Raw genomic sequence first — 15,733 nt, 5'->3', positions numbered from 1 at the left:
GTCCCTTTTTTTTTTCTTTTTTTTTTGCAAACGTGATTAGGTTTCTACTCTACCTCAAAAGTTTTTATGCAACTTATCTGTAGACTGCTGCAAATCTGTAAAGTCTCGCATAATATCTAATTTTTCCCACCTTCGTTGGCATGGACTAGAGATTGTCGCAAAAGTGCTTTTGTGTCGGATACCCAACATTTCCTCAAAGATAAATCTAGGAGGTTTGATCCAAGATGCTAATTTTCATTTTTGCAAACGCGGCCAGGGAGGCTTGAACCAAGATACTATTTTTTCATTTTCACAAACACGGTCAGATCAGTTTCTGCTCCATCTCAGAAATGAAAGTTTTTATACAACTTATATGTAGACTGCTGCATAATTTGTCAAGTCTCGCATAATTTCTAATTTTTTCCCTTGTTACCATGGGTTAGAGATTGTCTCAAACGTGTTTTGCGTCAAATGCCCAACATTTTCTCAAAGATACTCCGCTGGTATGTTTAGTTCCTTCCAATACCCCATCTTTATGTAAAAGTGAAATGAGATAATGATAGTGATTAACTGAGATCAAGGATACTAGGTTGTCACAGAGGAGATTTCTTCAAAAATGAAACAAGCCTACTCATAGCTGCCAAGTGAAATTTTTGTTTTATATATATACACACACACATGCTTTACTTGTCAATTAATTTTCATGAATTTGGTATTTACCTTGCACGATAATTGCTAAGCACATGATCGTTATTCATGAATACAAAACAATCCAAAACCTTGACTGACAAATCACAAGTATAAGATGAGTTCATATATTGATCCTTGTTTTATCTCAAATCGAAATTTACATCTGAGCACTTTTATCTAAACAGAAAAGAGTGTTATGGGGAGAAAATCTCCTGCATACAGCAGATATCTCCCAAATACATCCTATACTATTGTATACCGTATCCGAATGGAAGCTTTCACTGCTTTCACTGCTTTACCTGAGTGCTAGTAAATGGAGTTGAGTATCCACAGGAAGCGTTTGCGTACAAACAGTCCGGCTCACGGATACCCCTTCACTGGAATAGGTGGTTTAGCTTGTGTTTCTACAGATAGCAGCAACAATTTTAAGGACAAATTGTTAACAAGGAATAAGACTGCTTATCAAGGCAAAGAATTAGTTACCTTATACCGAGCCTTGTCGTTGAGGTTCTGAGTCGGCGGTGTGCACTTGACTGGCCTGCTGACTGTCCAGAGGCATGTATTGCGACATGATAGCCGTGATCTCAGAGTCCATGTAAGACTGTGATTGAAGTAAAAGAAAAATTAACAAGGGTAGAGTTCCTAAATTAATATGCAAATCAAACCAAGACGGATATATAGAGCTCGCCAAAGGAGAATCTTTAGACATACTCGAAGCCTGTATTTGTAGAAGATGTAACCGGCTAGGCCAACTCCTGACACAGCCGCAAGGACCATGAAAGTTAAAAACCAGGCAAATCTTGATCCACGTCTCTCTGCATTTAAATGGATGAACAAAAATTTAAGACATACATTTTGCAGGATGGAAAACATTCCCACTATCAACGCTGCCCCGTGCCGAGCAACAATTAATTAGTGATAACGACTCAAATGTGATGTCTTACCAATACAAGTATCTTGCTCCTTCATATACAACTGGCCTCCCTTACATTTGCAGTTGTACCCGCCCCAAGTGTTCTTACAGCTGCAACCATCACACTGACAAGCGGTTTGCGCCTTGCATTCATCAATATCTGATGCACAGTAAGAACGAATGTAAGAAAGGATGAAAACAAGATTTACGGATATATTTGGATTTCAAAAAAAACCTTGAAACGTTGAATATTTAGTGTACAAGAAGAAAATTAATCTTTGAGAGTTATTAGTCACAGTGGAACTCAAATCACCTTCGCATTTATGACCGTCCCCTTGAAAGCCTTGTGGACATTTGCAGCCAGATAACTCAGAATTCTGTTTGGGTTTCGAAAAGAAAAAAGAGAAGAATTATGATAAGAAAAAAATAAGAACATGACGAAGTTTTGAGGTCTAAGAACTTCAAATTGCAAGAGAAATCTGTTCAAGAAGCACAGAGAACAACTAATGAAGTGAAAGATTATGATAAAGATCACTGAACTGAGCAAGCTGAGAAATGCAATCCATTTTTAGATTCTGACCAGCAACCTCCATTGTTTATAGCACATCTTGCAGGTCCAAAAGCTGTCAAGAAAAAAGTAAATGTTTTGAGACTTGCAACCCACATGTTCCAATAAAGAGGAGAAATTTGTTGCAATTGTCATAAAGAGGTGGTCTACCATGGCAAGATATATAACCATCGCCTCTATACTGAACACCGTTCACAAGAGGGCACTCACAAACTCTTCCCCTAAATGTGTCCTGACAGAAGGAACCAATTAACATGCAGTTAAAATCTGTAATGCAGGAAGATTTTCTTAAGTGGCTTCAACTGTAGAATTTACATGTAAATTTTCTGCATACCTTGCAAGCAGTTATATTAGATTGGATGTCCTGCCAACAACCGCCATTCCTTTCAAGGCACTCATTTGTCTCAAGGTCTGTTGAAATAACACGGTCGATTGTGAGGGGAGGAGGGAGAGGAACGGAAAAAGACATCAGTACGTTATTCAATCATCAAGAAACAGATATCAAACAGTATAGACTGGAAAGTGAAATAAGAACACCAACCTCCAGTCAAACAAATAGGAGGATCAGCCGTCTCCTTAAATCCAGCACATATGGCCTTTAGCACAGCAGTTCTCTCTAAGTTTCCTTCGGATCAGTTAAACAACAAACTTCAGGATTCTGATTTAGTATTAAATGTTTCCAACAATTGAAATGAAGGAACCAATGTAAATTCATATATGGTTTCTAGCAAAAGCTTAAACAATGTCGGCAAAAGTGTGACAAACCTCGAAACTGAACATTGTTAATAACCAAAGTCGGCAAGATGGCAATATCACCACGAGATCCTCGTCCAACCTAAATATAACAAAACGAAAAGGAAAAATGAGATAACTCTGCGGCTAAATTAAAAAGCTGATTATACAAATCCATTTTGCTTATGCATCTTTGTAAATGTTGTGGTTTTGAAAGATATGTGCAGTAAGTATGTCTGACCTGGATTTCTTGTTCGGCTTTTAGCACTGCATTCTCGATATCATCTTCAGGATTACCCATACATTTTTTTATCTTGTCAACGGGCAAATCTGCAGCAATCAGATTAAAGCTATTAAAACCACAAAACAAGCATTTTTTCAGTACACATTACACAGAAATCAAAACATGCGATTTACCAAGTGATTTCATGACATCCTCAGCGCATTCTTTGCTATACTTCTTTTCTTTCATTGAACATCTGATATGGAAGTCTGTCACATAGTCCCACCAAACCCATGACCGGCCGCTCTCATTGGCAACTCTATGCACACAAAGCTGCCTCAAGTTCTCGTATACCACGTCCTTCCCTTGGTACCCTTCTCCCAAATCTTTCTCAGGATCCGGTGCACAATACCTCCCATGGTTTATGCATTGAGACTTGCACTGCGTTGTAAGGATGAAAGCCCTAGGACAAAACCAAGTTATATAATGTGGAGTGAAGAGGGTGTAACCCCCTCTCTCAAGAATCTGAGCGTGACCCTTGAAATTTTTTACAAATGTCATTTGTTCATCACAACGAGCCCCACACTCATCGTTGCTGTTTGTCCAGAACTCGTATTCAACTCTTTGATCGGGGTGTGGCATGGACTCTCTCCAGTCAAGTTTCACCACAACAGCTTCCTTCTTCTTTAACGCTTCCTTCAAGCTATCACCAAAAGCTTTCTCTATCAGAGCTGATGGAATTCCAATCCTCTCTATGTAACCATCTGCATCAGTGCTCTCTTCCGGGGAATCCATTGTTATTAGAGGCTCTTCAACGTTGTCTGCCACTAAAACAGCCTTAGCTCCAGCCTGTTGAGCATTCCACACCTTCAAAGCAAAGTAGCAACCTACAAGGGCAGTAGCACGAAGTTCAAACTACAATTCCAATAGCATTGGTTGTGTAACATCAGACCCACTTAGAATTCAATCTGTCGCTAACAAACAATATAAACAATGCTAAGTTACCTATCATCAAACAAGGCTACTGACGAGAGATTCTACCATACAACCGAGGTAAATATATCCCCTTCTCTCAATCTCTCACATCACGCGATGAGACAGATAGACTGGTTACTAGAATTTGCCCCTCTTGGCACGGAGGAATTACAAAATACAAAGAAACCAATATTTATTGAACAGTAAGCTAAAGCCAAAGAGAAATAGAGTGGGTGGACTGGAAGGAGACTTTTGATAAGTCGGCTTTACCAAATAGAAGGGAAAGTGGAAGAACAAGGGAAAAAGCAGAGCAACCACACGAAAGAAAGTTCAAATCCACAATCTCCAAAACAGCATCCGAATTCCGAAAAAGGAAAAATACGCATCTCATCCTTGCCGGAAAACTCACCAAATCGAAACAAATTCAAGTCCAACAAGAAAAATAACTCTCGCCCTTTTGCTAAATCTATTTGCTTTTTCAAAAGAAACTTAAAACACACAACAAAAAAAGGAAATTTAACTATAAAAACAAGCCATGCAAAAACAAACACATACCAAATTGATTTCTAGACACACTTTGCTGAACTTGCATCTTCATCATTCAAATTCTTAACAATAATGGAAAATGATCTCAAGTCAACCTACTAATCGAAATTGTAAGTGGGGATTCAAACATGCGACCCTGTAATACTCTTAATCACTTGAACTACAAACCGCCCTGCCCGGAGTTTGAAATTTAATAAATGAAGAGAGACATGATGATTGATTGATTTACCTCCGCGATCAAGTAAAACAATGGTGGAGCGACAGTTTCTCGACTTGAAAGGCTTGTCACCCTCAAAAGCTTCACACCCGGAAGACCCTTTTTCAGGATAGACAACAGCGCCCACCAGGGAGCCTCCATAGTTCGGCCGCCCAAAGTTGCCGATAGCACCGTCGTGCTTCGAGCGCACGCTCACTGGATAGAGAACCTTAATGCTTTCCGTCTCCACCACAAACCTTGCAAGCACATGGTTCCCAAAAACTGATAACACCACCACAAAAAAAGCTGTGAACTTTGGCAGAAAAGCCATGCGAGAAGAGACTTGTTTGTGTATTTTTGAGAAAATAAGAAGTGGGTTTTCTGTGTTTCTGGGGTTTGAGAGGTAGAGAGGAGGTGGAAGAAAATGGCGATGCGTCCTTCAATGGACTTTGCAACGGTCTACGGGTGGGGGGGCGGACTAGAAAATAAGAAAAGGTTAGTTGGTCCGGTTCGGTTCACAGAGAGAGAGAGAGAGAGAGAGAGAGATTGTTTGTCGTGTAGAAAGGGGGTTTAAGTTTTTCTTTCAATCTATAACGTAAAGGAAACGACAGGTTGAGAGAGAAGAAGGATAGTAGACTGCGTCATTGGAACCACTTCTACACGTTGACAGATTTTTCAGTGTTTTTGTAATACGAGGGCATATTATAATATAAATGGATGAATACTTGAAAAAAAAATTGTAACACTTCTATAATAATATAACATGACACCTCATATTTACTTGTAAGTGTTAAGTTCGATTTTCGTCAAAAGCGAATTTGAATTACATTATTGCTAGCCCATTATGAGGCTGAGCACATCCCCTCCTCTTAATGTAAATAATATCGATTGTTGAAAAAAAAAAAAAAAATTCATCCTACCTGATAGGAATCTTGGCAGAGGGAAGAGAGAGGGGGAGAAGGAGAGAAGCCAAGGAAACTTTAAATGAATTTTAAGTCGTTAGTTAATATTACCTAATTCTTGATAGGAGAAACATGTGTGTTGATTAATGTTTATTTAAGGTTTATTACTTCATTTTGAAGGTACAAATAGGGTAATGCCATTTGTTAAATTTTCATTAGAGAGTTAATTGGTGTAGGTATAATTATAATTCATGTAGGGACTATAAATCAATGACCTTTCTCTTCTAAAAATCGACAAATCTTGGACTGCCAAAATCTGTGTTCTTTTTTTTAATTCTTTTTAGGAAATAAACCTTATTAAGAAAAAGAGAAACTCCTACAACATTTTAGAATTCATACATTAAAATACAAACGTTTGATGTGCCTCGCTAAAAAGTATCTAATTCAAATATAAATATGATTAATATTGTGACCAATGAAAATAATAGCATCTACTAAGTGAGATTGAAAGATCTGATAAATACCCACCTCTTTTATTTAACTTTTTTAACTAAAAAGCTTTTGTCCTTTCAAAACTGAATCTCCAAACTGAACTTACATTTAAGCAATGTATGTGAGAGAGAGAGAGAGAGAGAGAGAGAGAGAGAGAGATCCCATTAATTAAACTAGTTTTAGATGAGAAAATCAAAGTTAAGACTTTTTTAACATATTCATTCAAAGCACAATGATGCATGCAGATTAAATTTTTTATATGTTAGGTGCAACTCCATTAATTTATGTTGGGTGGTGTTTTGATATGTAATCACACTAATATGTTTCCAAAATTACTTTAAACTTTTGAGATCAGCTTAACTAAGTCATGTCTCACGCCTTAAAACGATTGATTAGGGATTGACTGATTGTATGTGGAATATCTGGTGCAGGGCAAATAAAGGTTGAGGAGGAAAACAAATTGATGTATTAAGTTTTAGAGTGATATAAACGGCTAGTCACCGTCCCGATTAATCCTTAAGCGTTTGAAAATTAGAAATGGTGCTTAGACCTGCTTAGATGCTGGCTTAGCCTGCTCAGACTTGCCTAAGACACGAATCTCACTTAGACAGAAAATAGATAATTATTTTCATTTTGCATTTTATTTTTTCAATAAATTCTAAGAGACTTGTTGAATACTTAGATGAACACATATTATGTGTTTGTTCCCTATGTTTTCATTATGTTCTAATATTTTATAGTTTATATATCATTCTATTTTATAATTTATGTAACCCAATGTAATTATGTGTTTTTTAAGTATAAGCATGAAATTAGATATACAACATATAATAAATTAACTTAAATCCGTCTAGTATGCTTAGATCCGCCTAGACGTTACACTCTAACCCACCGCCCATCTACCTCTTTGCGTTTTTAGAACCTTGGTTATGAGTAAGTCAAGTCTCTAATTCCATATTCTCAGCAGAATGGGTCAATTGTGCAAGGAGAAGAACACATATAGAGTAAGTGGAAGACTTGACTTAAAAACAGTATACATCTCAAGTCTTCTCTAGAATAGTAAAGGGAAAATTGATGTCCTTACGCGGCAAGTGTGAGTGCCTAAGGGGGCAAAGCAATTAGAATAAAATTATTGAATTTAATCTACTACCCAATGCATCTCGTTCGACATGAAGAATCATTCTTCAACTTCATGACGCAAATCACAAAATTCTATAATCCTATTGGGGGGACGTGAGATCGTCGATTGCGATGTTCTCTTGTCACATTTGTATGTGTTTATTCCTTTTTTTTCTTTTAAATTTTACCTAATTCTAAGCTGCATACGTAAGTGGAATTAAGTTGAAGAATTAAAAAATAGAATTGGGATTTTTAAGATAAGGAATAAACAAATCATGGATAAATCCAAGCAAACTTTTCTTAGGCATTTGCCTCCAATCTAATCAGAGAATCGAATTGATTATTGAAATATGAGTTTAATTAGTCGATTTATTAGCAAACAAGGAAAAATAGTATTTAGACGGATGAATAGATTGACTTTAAAACAACAATTAATTACTGTTGCTATAAAACAAACTCGTAATTTATCTCCGTTGTCCTATTGGGAAAATGGGTTACGTGTTTTCGGTGTTTTTTGGGGCTTGAGAGCTACAAGTGGTAGAAGATAATGGGAGCGTACATTGACTAGAATATAAGAAAATGTCCGCATCGAAAATTGACTGATTCCAGTTAGTCTAGACACAACTAAAACCAAACAGTCCAACAAATCCTACGGCTGTATACATCGGCGGCGTAATTCAGTTTGCTAAGCTAAAGCGGTGTGCTTCTCTCTTTTCACTCAATTTAGCTTATATCCCTTTTTTTTTTTTTTAATTAACGATACTATTTGCACTAATGGAGAAGGTATCCACTAAGGCCTGGTTTGGTATTGAGGTGATTCTGAAAAAAGCTAGTATCAAAAAAAGTTGGGAGCTGTTTTTGTGTTTGGTAAACATTCAGCTTCAGCTTTTTTTCACAATTTTGGGTGAAAAAAGCCAAAAACAAGAAGTTGCAAAACCCAGCTTTGAAAAACTGGCTTTTTTTCACATCTGTTTTACATAAAAGTTTACCAAACACTATAATACTGCTTTTTTTTTTTTTCAAAAGCACTTTTACAAAAAAGTTTACCAAACACTCTGCTACTTTATTTCACAGCTGCTTATTCTCACAGCACAGCAGAAGCAACCTTTTTCAAAGCACATCAATACCAAACCAGCCCTAAGTCTCACCATGGGTAGCAAATAAGACGATTCAAATCCGTCTTTATCAAGAATCGAACTTAAGACCTCTCGCTTAGAAGTGAAGATGAATACCACTAAACCGTTATTCAGAGCTCAAATTAGATTAGAATCAATAAACAACAGTAAAGGCCAAGGCAAGGCCGACGAAACCCAAAGGTCCAACAGCCAGAACCAAATTGTATAGGAAAAATAAAAACAAGCCCATACCCCAGGTTGTTTTGAGCAGCTCAAGTAACCAAAAGGCGAAGAACAAAAACAAACAGGACATATCACCTCGGCATGACAAAGTTTGCACACAAGGGGCATCACTTACAGCATACCGGTCCGTCGAATGGCATCAGAACAAAATGGCATTAACAGTTTGGATTCCTAGAGAAGAACGGTAATTTCAACAGAAGATCATCCATAAATGCTTGCTTAAATCCAAAGTTAACATATGACGTGCTCGATTACAATTTTCGGATGACAACTCTCAAATATCTATAACAGGAAAACCGAATACAAGACAGTCTTAAGGATAATGTTATCGTACTGGGCGAAAATTGGGCATTCTGTTCTTCTATCAAAGAGTTAAATATGACGCCTCTTAACCTTTCCTCCCTTGCCGTGGCGCCTTCTTTTGCCCACCTTGAACACCCTTTTGGATTTCTTACTTACCCCACCAGCAGGCTTCAATGCAGCTAATCTTTCGTTGACAGCATCCATGTCCACATCTATTAGAAGAATACAACATCAGCATGGTTAAAGTTGAAAATAGCGGACAGTTAAATTAATTTATGCTGAGTAGCTAGAAAATACTGTAAGTCAATGACAATGCGAATTGCTATGCATCTCAAAAAGGACACTCAAACTTTGTAAATCAAGACTTGCCTGCATAATATAATGATAAAAAAGGCAGGCATCATATAATTACATTTATGAATAAGAATACGAGAATACAACCTAAACATTACTAAAAAGTACTCACTTAAATTTTCTGAAAAATGAGCTCGACAAATGTGTGATCAAGAGAATGTATATTATTAATTACCTATGCTACAAACCCATGGTGCCAATAATTCCCACTAACTGACCTACACTTTTATCTCGCTTGAGAAACTTTCCGAAGACAAAGAGTTGGTTAAAGTTACAGCAGATATCCAACACTAAGGGATGCAGAAAATGAAAATCTACATAGCTTGAAATAAACTGCTGAAACAAGGCACCCCATGCCCCCATCTAATTCGATTTGTTTATTTTACGTTAAAATCAACTTTGAATTCAGACAACACGTATTAACCAAGCATCGGAATCACGCTGTAAACTGAAATTAACTTCCAAGAAAGTTCCATACTAAAAGCTTCTGCCTAGTGTTTAAGCCAGCTACAATGTCCCCACTTACAAATGAGAATCCCAAGCACACAACTCACTTTTTGAATAGTATCTTCCGAAAATACAAACCTACTCTAGTAGTTTTGACGACGAAAAGTTCACTCTTTCAAAACACTCCAATTATAATTTTCTTCCCTCTGTTGCTGATTAAAATTTCAGTTGTTACCTAAACAATAATTCCATCACAAAACGTGTACTGTCTGTCAATCTATGGATGCATATATGTTAAAGAGTTGGCAATAAAAAAGACCATTTTTTCAATCAATATGTATCGAAATCGCACATTGCAAGAGCAGGGCATCACAAAAAGCAAGCAGATTGATAGAAATCTAAGCAAAACTAGCAGATGGGTAATGAAAAAATGAAGAAAATGGATGGAAACACATAATTTCCAACAAATTAAGTACAAATTAGAACATGGGTAGTTGAATTTAGCACAAAATTAAAACGGGTATCGACAAAAAGAGAGCATACCCATGTTGCTCGTGGAGGCGGAGGCGCCGTTAGTGGTGGTGACCTCCATAGCAGAGGTGGATTTAGGAGGCGGCCGTACGGGAAGCTTAGGGGCAGCGAGGGCAGCTTCCTGGGCAGCGAGCTTAGCTTCGTCTTTCTTGTCGTAGTAGGGCTCCACCATCTCTCTGCGAATGGCTCTCAGCCTCTTTTCTCTCTTGCATCTCATCGACTTCGCCATTGTTTCCGCACCGCCTTCGCCTCTCTTGCTTTTGGGTTTAGGGTTTTGCGAAACGCGAAAGGGCAGAACCAGTATTTACGTTTGGTATTTATAGTTCGGTAGAGTCCTATCGGTTCGGTTGATTGGTTGGGGGTGAATTGGTCTTTTAATTCTGTTATTTGGAATTCCAATTTTAACCCTGAATGCATTAATAAATGGAAGTGATTTTCGCAATCATTTCCTTCTCTGCACCTCGAGAGACTTTTCAATGTGATCGACACAATGAAAAATTTCTCCTACACCTTCACCACTTTTTCTTAGCTTCGGGATTGAATAAGAAAAAAATGATTCGTGTTTATTTATGTCCCTTGAGTGTGTAAATCACAATTCAATAACACATCGATTTCCACGCCCCTATGCCATTCTTTAAATACCCTTAAATATTTCCAGTAATGGTTGCCCAAAGTTTGGGGATGGAGGTGATACGGTGATGTTTGCCATCTGAGTTAGATGCCCACATCATGTAATCCACAAAATATGATTCAACTAAATAGTCTCGCTAGCATTACATCGCCACACATCATTTCCACCCATCTACATATTATAGCTTGCATATATTATATCATGAAATATATACTCTGTCGCTCACCAATGTTATAATGCGTAGGCTAGTGACAATATTAGGGTCACAAACCATATTTTCTCCGATTTAAGATGGGAGCAAAAAAAACGAAATAAACTTAGATGATCAGTTTAGTGAGGACTAAAATGAAAGAGGAGGAGAATAGAGCAGTTTATAGTGAATAATGGCCATAAATCTCGTACTCTTCTTCTCATATGAATTTACTGATATCCACAGAACAAGAAGACACGGAGTATCGGACTTCCATTTTACCACTAGAAAACCAATTCACAAGATCAACTGGTAGTCTGCTTCCTCTCCCTTCGGTCGCTTCGATCTCATGGCTTGCCTACGAATTCCACATCAAACAGAAGAACTGAATCTGGTGGAATAATACACGAGCCTGCACCATGCCGTAGAATGTTACACTTCATCAGGTTCTACTACAAACACAGGGAATGAAATGGAAAATGCCTAACATGACTGGCTGACTGCTTACCTCCTCTACACCCAGCTCCTCTTCCGCCATATGCAAGTTCCGGAGGAAGCTTCAACACGCGTTTCCCCCCTAATCAAGTTGAAAAACAATCAACTTCGTGATGCCGATTATATGAGTAAGAACACAAGAGTAAACAGTGTAATCGTGGATTTTGTACAATACCGGCAAGCATTGGAGGAATTCCATCACCGCCTAGAATACCTTGATCCCACCCTTTGATGACCTGTGAAATTTACAGAATACAATACTTCAGTTCAATCTAGGGGTAGAGAAAACCGCTATGTGTGCGACACTTACTGATCAATAAGTAATGTGATAACTAAATGCCGTAAAAATAATTACGTTTGAGTTAAATTCTAAACCCTGCAAAAGATGGGGTGATTTCTTTCAAGAAGGTTGATGCGTTCTATAGGCACAAGGTTGCACACATTCGGCGCAAGGAGAGATGGTTCTAAGCCTTGGCAACAGCACAAAGATACTACCTTCTGCTGCTCTGCATTGTTTCCATTATCCTACTTCCTTAAAAATTCAACACAACGCTCCCTCTCCTATCCATATTACGTACTCCAAATTTCGGGCTTGATCCGAAATCATTCGATCATTTTTTTTCCCTTTCAGGCAACAATTTATCACAAAGAAAGCCCCTAAACACCGTCAAGTAAGGTTCTTGAGCTATCAAATCAAAACTCCGAAAGCAGGACACCGCCAAATTTAGACAAGTTCGTAGCTCAAACAAAACAGATTTCTTGATTTGATATTGGACAAGGCGATTAAGCGCAACATTTGCTGAAAATTATGAACACATTCATATGACTCATAGATGTACAATTAGCGACATACCTCACCAACACCGACACGAAAAGTAAGGGGCTTCCCACGATTGTAGCTGCTATCAAACACCTTTCCATTCTCCAATTTCCCAACATAGTGTGCCTGTGCATTTGTTTCACAAAATTGTTCAGAACCCACATGCAAAAACACCCTAATCATAATTACAGTCCTTAATATTGCGTTTGCTTCAAGAATTTAAATACATAAACAAGAAGACCCAGTTTGTAGAATCGAGTAATAGGCTTTGATTATCTGGAAAAATAAATTCCTGATTAATTACCTTAATCAGCTGTCCTTGAACAGCCTCAGGGCCATACCCCACAACTTTGTCACAGAAAGCAAGGCCAGAAGGAGCCACAGTTAGCTCACAAGCTGCTGCCCCCTCAGCTGCTTTGGTGGGCTGAGGATGAAAAAGCACATCAAGAAGCCCAAAGCAGAAGCCAAAACCAATTGCTTCTCTTCTGCTGAACAAATTTGGCTTCTCATTATTCTGCAGTTGTTGGGAAGAAGAAGAAGAAGAAGAAGATAAGCTTCTGTGCGGGTGGCTTAAGATTTTGAGTTTTGGGGATTCTGATGTGCTGAGATGATCCCTTCGGAGCAAAATGCTGGGTGTTTTCAAGTTTCTGGGATTGCAAGTGCCAAGTGAAGATGCCAAGGAATTCATTTGCAATTTTGAACCAACCAGTTACCAACCGAGAGATAAAACAAAGATTGGCTTCTGCACTAAAGTTGTGGTGAATGTTATATGGACCAACCCAAAGTAGGACCTCATATGGGCTAAGATGTCCCAATTAGGATTTGTCAGTGGCTATCTGGAAAGCCCAATTAGGATTAGCCAAATTGGATATAACGGGACAAAAACAAACAATAGTGTGCATTATGAAATCATTTATAAGATAAAACTATAGCGAATTTGAAAAATGTGACAGAATAAATTACGTTTCACGTCTGTTGAACAGTTGTTGCAACATTCGTCATCATTGCTCTTAAAATTAGTTTTTGTTTACACAGTTATTACGCGATAGATATATGTTACAGGGTAAAAGTATATTTAGTACAAGAAACTTATAATTTACTCGAGATGATACCACTATTGTATTTCAAACTTATCAAAAATTTCTATGTACATTAATTTTCTATAAGTTTATATGTCAATGTGAATGTCACTATCGTATCATCTCAAGCGTGGCCTAATGTGCATTACACACCGAAAAAACCGCATACCCTTTTTCTTCTTCTACACACCATTGCATTTTTTTTTTTTTTTGGTAATGAGAAAATACTTGGGAGAAATAAGAAATGAAGATATTCCGAATCTGTTAAAATATGGACGCTCATTTCAGTCAACGCCCCTCCCGATCCCCCTACCTCTCTCTCTCCTTGGCCTAACTTCCCAGGGATACAAGAGTTCCGTCCGTTCACCGGTGGCCTGAGAGATTGTTTAAGGTGTGTGCAGAGTACCGTATATTGTTTTCGTTTCAATTTGCTTTCGATCGTTTTGTATTTTTCGAAATTCCGGGGTTTGTTTGTGAAAGATTGGAACTTTAAATTGTGAAACCCTGCGTCTTAAATATAATTCTGTGTTAAAAAAAATAAATAAAAATTTGAGGCACCCGCACTGTACATAACTTGTTTGAACAGAAAATTTACGCAATCTATATTTTTCTCTCAGGTGATATTTTGCAACTCGAGTAAAAGTTCAAGTGGCATTGCTATAAATTTCCCCGACTTTCACTCCAATCTATGTTTCCAAGTGTCGATCTTACCCCATCAGAATTCTTTGGAAGGAGAAATTTTTAGTTATAATAGGAATACGGATGATACTCTACGTGTTTTTATGCAAGTGGTGGAAAATTTTAATTTTTAAGTTATTAACTTTTTAAGACACATAACTCACTATTTATTTAGGGATACGTGGTGTAACATCTCATGTGACGACCAAGTGACCATCAGAGTTGATCACGATGATATGCATTCAAGATCTTCCTGACCCTTTATTGGTTGAAATCCTTTATCGACTTCCTTGCAGTAAAGTTGTTTTTCAGTGCAAAAGTGTGTCGAAGCGTTGCTTACGTCTCATCTCCGATCCTTCTTTTCTTCGCCGTTTTCTATGTGTCCAAAGCGTTCAACAGAAGCCCATCCTAAGTACTCTAGTTATATTGGCCTTTAGCGACGTGGAGCTAGGGGGCACAAAACTGAAGTCTTTCTTCCGCCCGCCCCACAAGTCCACAATGGTGAAGTTGCACCATTGGGAGTGGGATTCATGTGTGATCCATACTACAACTCCTCTTCTCGAGAAGACAGTAGCAGTACAAGTTTTGATATCATCCAGCTTAATACTGAGTATAGGTGGACGATTGTGCGAATGGTTTGGAATTTGTCAGATGCTGGCTACCATGTGGAGATGATCTCTTCTGAGACTAGAGGTGAATGGAGAGAATTGGCTCTGTTAGGCAGCCCACAACAGTTAAAACACTTGCGAAATATTCATACTGATATTGAAGGTTTCATTTCTTATTCAGCTGTTGCTCACAATAGAAAGTTTTATTGGTTGCCTAATACTTCTGAATGTACTTTTGAGTTGGATCCATTCATTGCTAATAGTAATGGTGATAATGTTGCTAAATGTCATTTCATCGACGAGCCAGACGCTCTTTTTATTAGCGCAAGTAACTTGCGTTCAGATGCAAGTGTGTGTCAAAGCGTTGGTTTCGTCTAATATCCGATTCTTATTTCGTTGGCCACTTTCTGTACCTCCAACTTGACCGGCACAAGCCCATTCTAAGTACCCTAGTTATATTACCCCGTACCCACCACAGATTTGGAGCTTGTACTACGTCTGAGCATCCAGCGTTCAAGGCGATCAATTTTCCGTTGACTTTCCTCCCTTGTTTTCGAGATAAAGAAGAGCACAACTTGATCGTGGTGGCTACATATAATGACTTAGTTTTGTGCTGCACAAAAACTCCTTGCCGTGATTACTACATCTGCAATCCATACACCAGGCAATGGATTGCGCGCTCTTCCCCTCACCCCTCAAGTCCACAATGGTGAAACTAAAGCCGTAGGAGTGGGATTCATGTGTGATCCATGCTATAACAACTCCCCATCTAAGAAAGACTTTAGCAGTACTAGTTATAATATCATCCAACCTAATGTTGAGTATAGGTGGGTGGTTGTGCGAGGATTATCGGATCATGACGGGTTCAATGTGGAGATGATCTCTTCTGAGACTAGGGGTGAAT

At 38.2% G+C, this 15,733-nt stretch overlaps 2 protein-coding genes and 1 long non-coding RNA gene across 3 annotated transcripts; 1 reads left to right on the top strand and 2 right to left on the bottom strand.

The window, feature by feature from the left end:
- Window positions 1-778: 778 nt before the first annotated feature.
- Window positions 779-5,374, bottom strand: LOC103953259 (vacuolar-sorting receptor 6). Its single transcript, XM_048582702.1, has 13 exons — window positions 4,856-5,374; window positions 3,300-3,992; window positions 3,124-3,212; window positions 2,916-2,985; window positions 2,692-2,775; window positions 2,485-2,561; window positions 2,301-2,382; window positions 2,123-2,205; window positions 1,896-1,959; window positions 1,614-1,742; window positions 1,381-1,484; window positions 1,153-1,270; window positions 779-1,073 (listed from the first exon to the last, which is right to left on the bottom strand). Exons 1-12 carry the CDS (start codon window positions 5,151-5,153, stop codon window positions 1,154-1,156), a joined length of 1,890 nt encoding a protein of 629 aa, XP_048438659.1. The 5' UTR covers window positions 5,154-5,374; the 3' UTR covers window positions 779-1,073; window position 1,153.
- A 3,504-nt stretch (window positions 5,375-8,878) lies between these two features.
- Window positions 8,879-13,152, bottom strand: LOC103953262 (peptidyl-prolyl cis-trans isomerase FKBP13, chloroplastic). Its single transcript, XM_009364998.3, has 6 exons — window positions 12,769-13,152; window positions 12,498-12,590; window positions 11,820-11,880; window positions 11,658-11,726; window positions 10,341-11,561; window positions 8,879-9,208 (listed from the first exon to the last, which is right to left on the bottom strand). The coding sequence occupies exons 1-5, from the start codon at window positions 13,150-13,152 to the stop codon at window positions 11,497-11,499; spliced, it is 672 nt and encodes a 223-aa protein (XP_009363273.1). The 3' UTR covers window positions 8,879-9,208; window positions 10,341-11,496.
- A 688-nt stretch (window positions 13,153-13,840) lies between these two features.
- LOC125476491 lies at window positions 13,841-15,119 on the top strand. Its single transcript, XR_007257751.1, has 2 exons — window positions 13,841-13,934; window positions 14,161-15,119. It is a non-coding gene; the product is annotated as an uncharacterized LOC125476491 (long non-coding RNA).
- The last annotated feature ends 614 nt before the right edge of the window (window positions 15,120-15,733 follow it).

This window comes from the organism of the source record quoted next, unplaced genomic scaffold (genome assembly GCF_019419815.1).
Source record: "Pyrus x bretschneideri cultivar Hongxiangsu unplaced genomic scaffold, Pyrus_bretschneideri_v1 Contig19, whole genome shotgun sequence".
NCBI lineage: Eukaryota > Viridiplantae > Streptophyta > Magnoliopsida > Rosales > Rosaceae > Pyrus > Pyrus x bretschneideri.
Note: the sequence above shows the minus strand (reverse complement) of the source record. Positions and strands in the feature narration are given on the sequence as shown.

Excerpts from the sequence above, each read along its gene's own strand:
- LOC103953262 (XM_009364998.3), bottom strand. The coding sequence starts at position 13,152 with ATGAATTCCTTGGCATCTTCACTTGGCACTTGCAATCCCAGAAACTTG. Across the intron at positions 12,591-12,768 it reads TTCAAGGACAGCTGATTAAG|GCACACTATGTTGGGAAATT; the intron begins GTAATTAATCAG and ends ACAAATGCACAG. Across the intron at positions 11,562-11,657 it reads AGGAGCTGGGTGTAGAGGAG|GCTCGTGTATTATTCCACCA; the intron begins GTAAGCAGTCAG and ends GGCATGGTGCAG.
- LOC103953259 (XM_048582702.1), bottom strand. The coding sequence starts at position 5,153 with ATGGCTTTTCTGCCAAAGTTCACAGCTTTTTTTGTGGTGGTGTTATCA. Across the intron at positions 3,213-3,299 it reads GGATGTCATGAAATCACTTG|ATTTGCCCGTTGACAAGATA; the intron begins GTAAATCGCATG and ends TGATTGCTGCAG. Across the intron at positions 2,383-2,484 it reads CTAATATAACTGCTTGCAAG|GACACATTTAGGGGAAGAGT; the intron begins GTATGCAGAAAA and ends TCCTTCTGTCAG.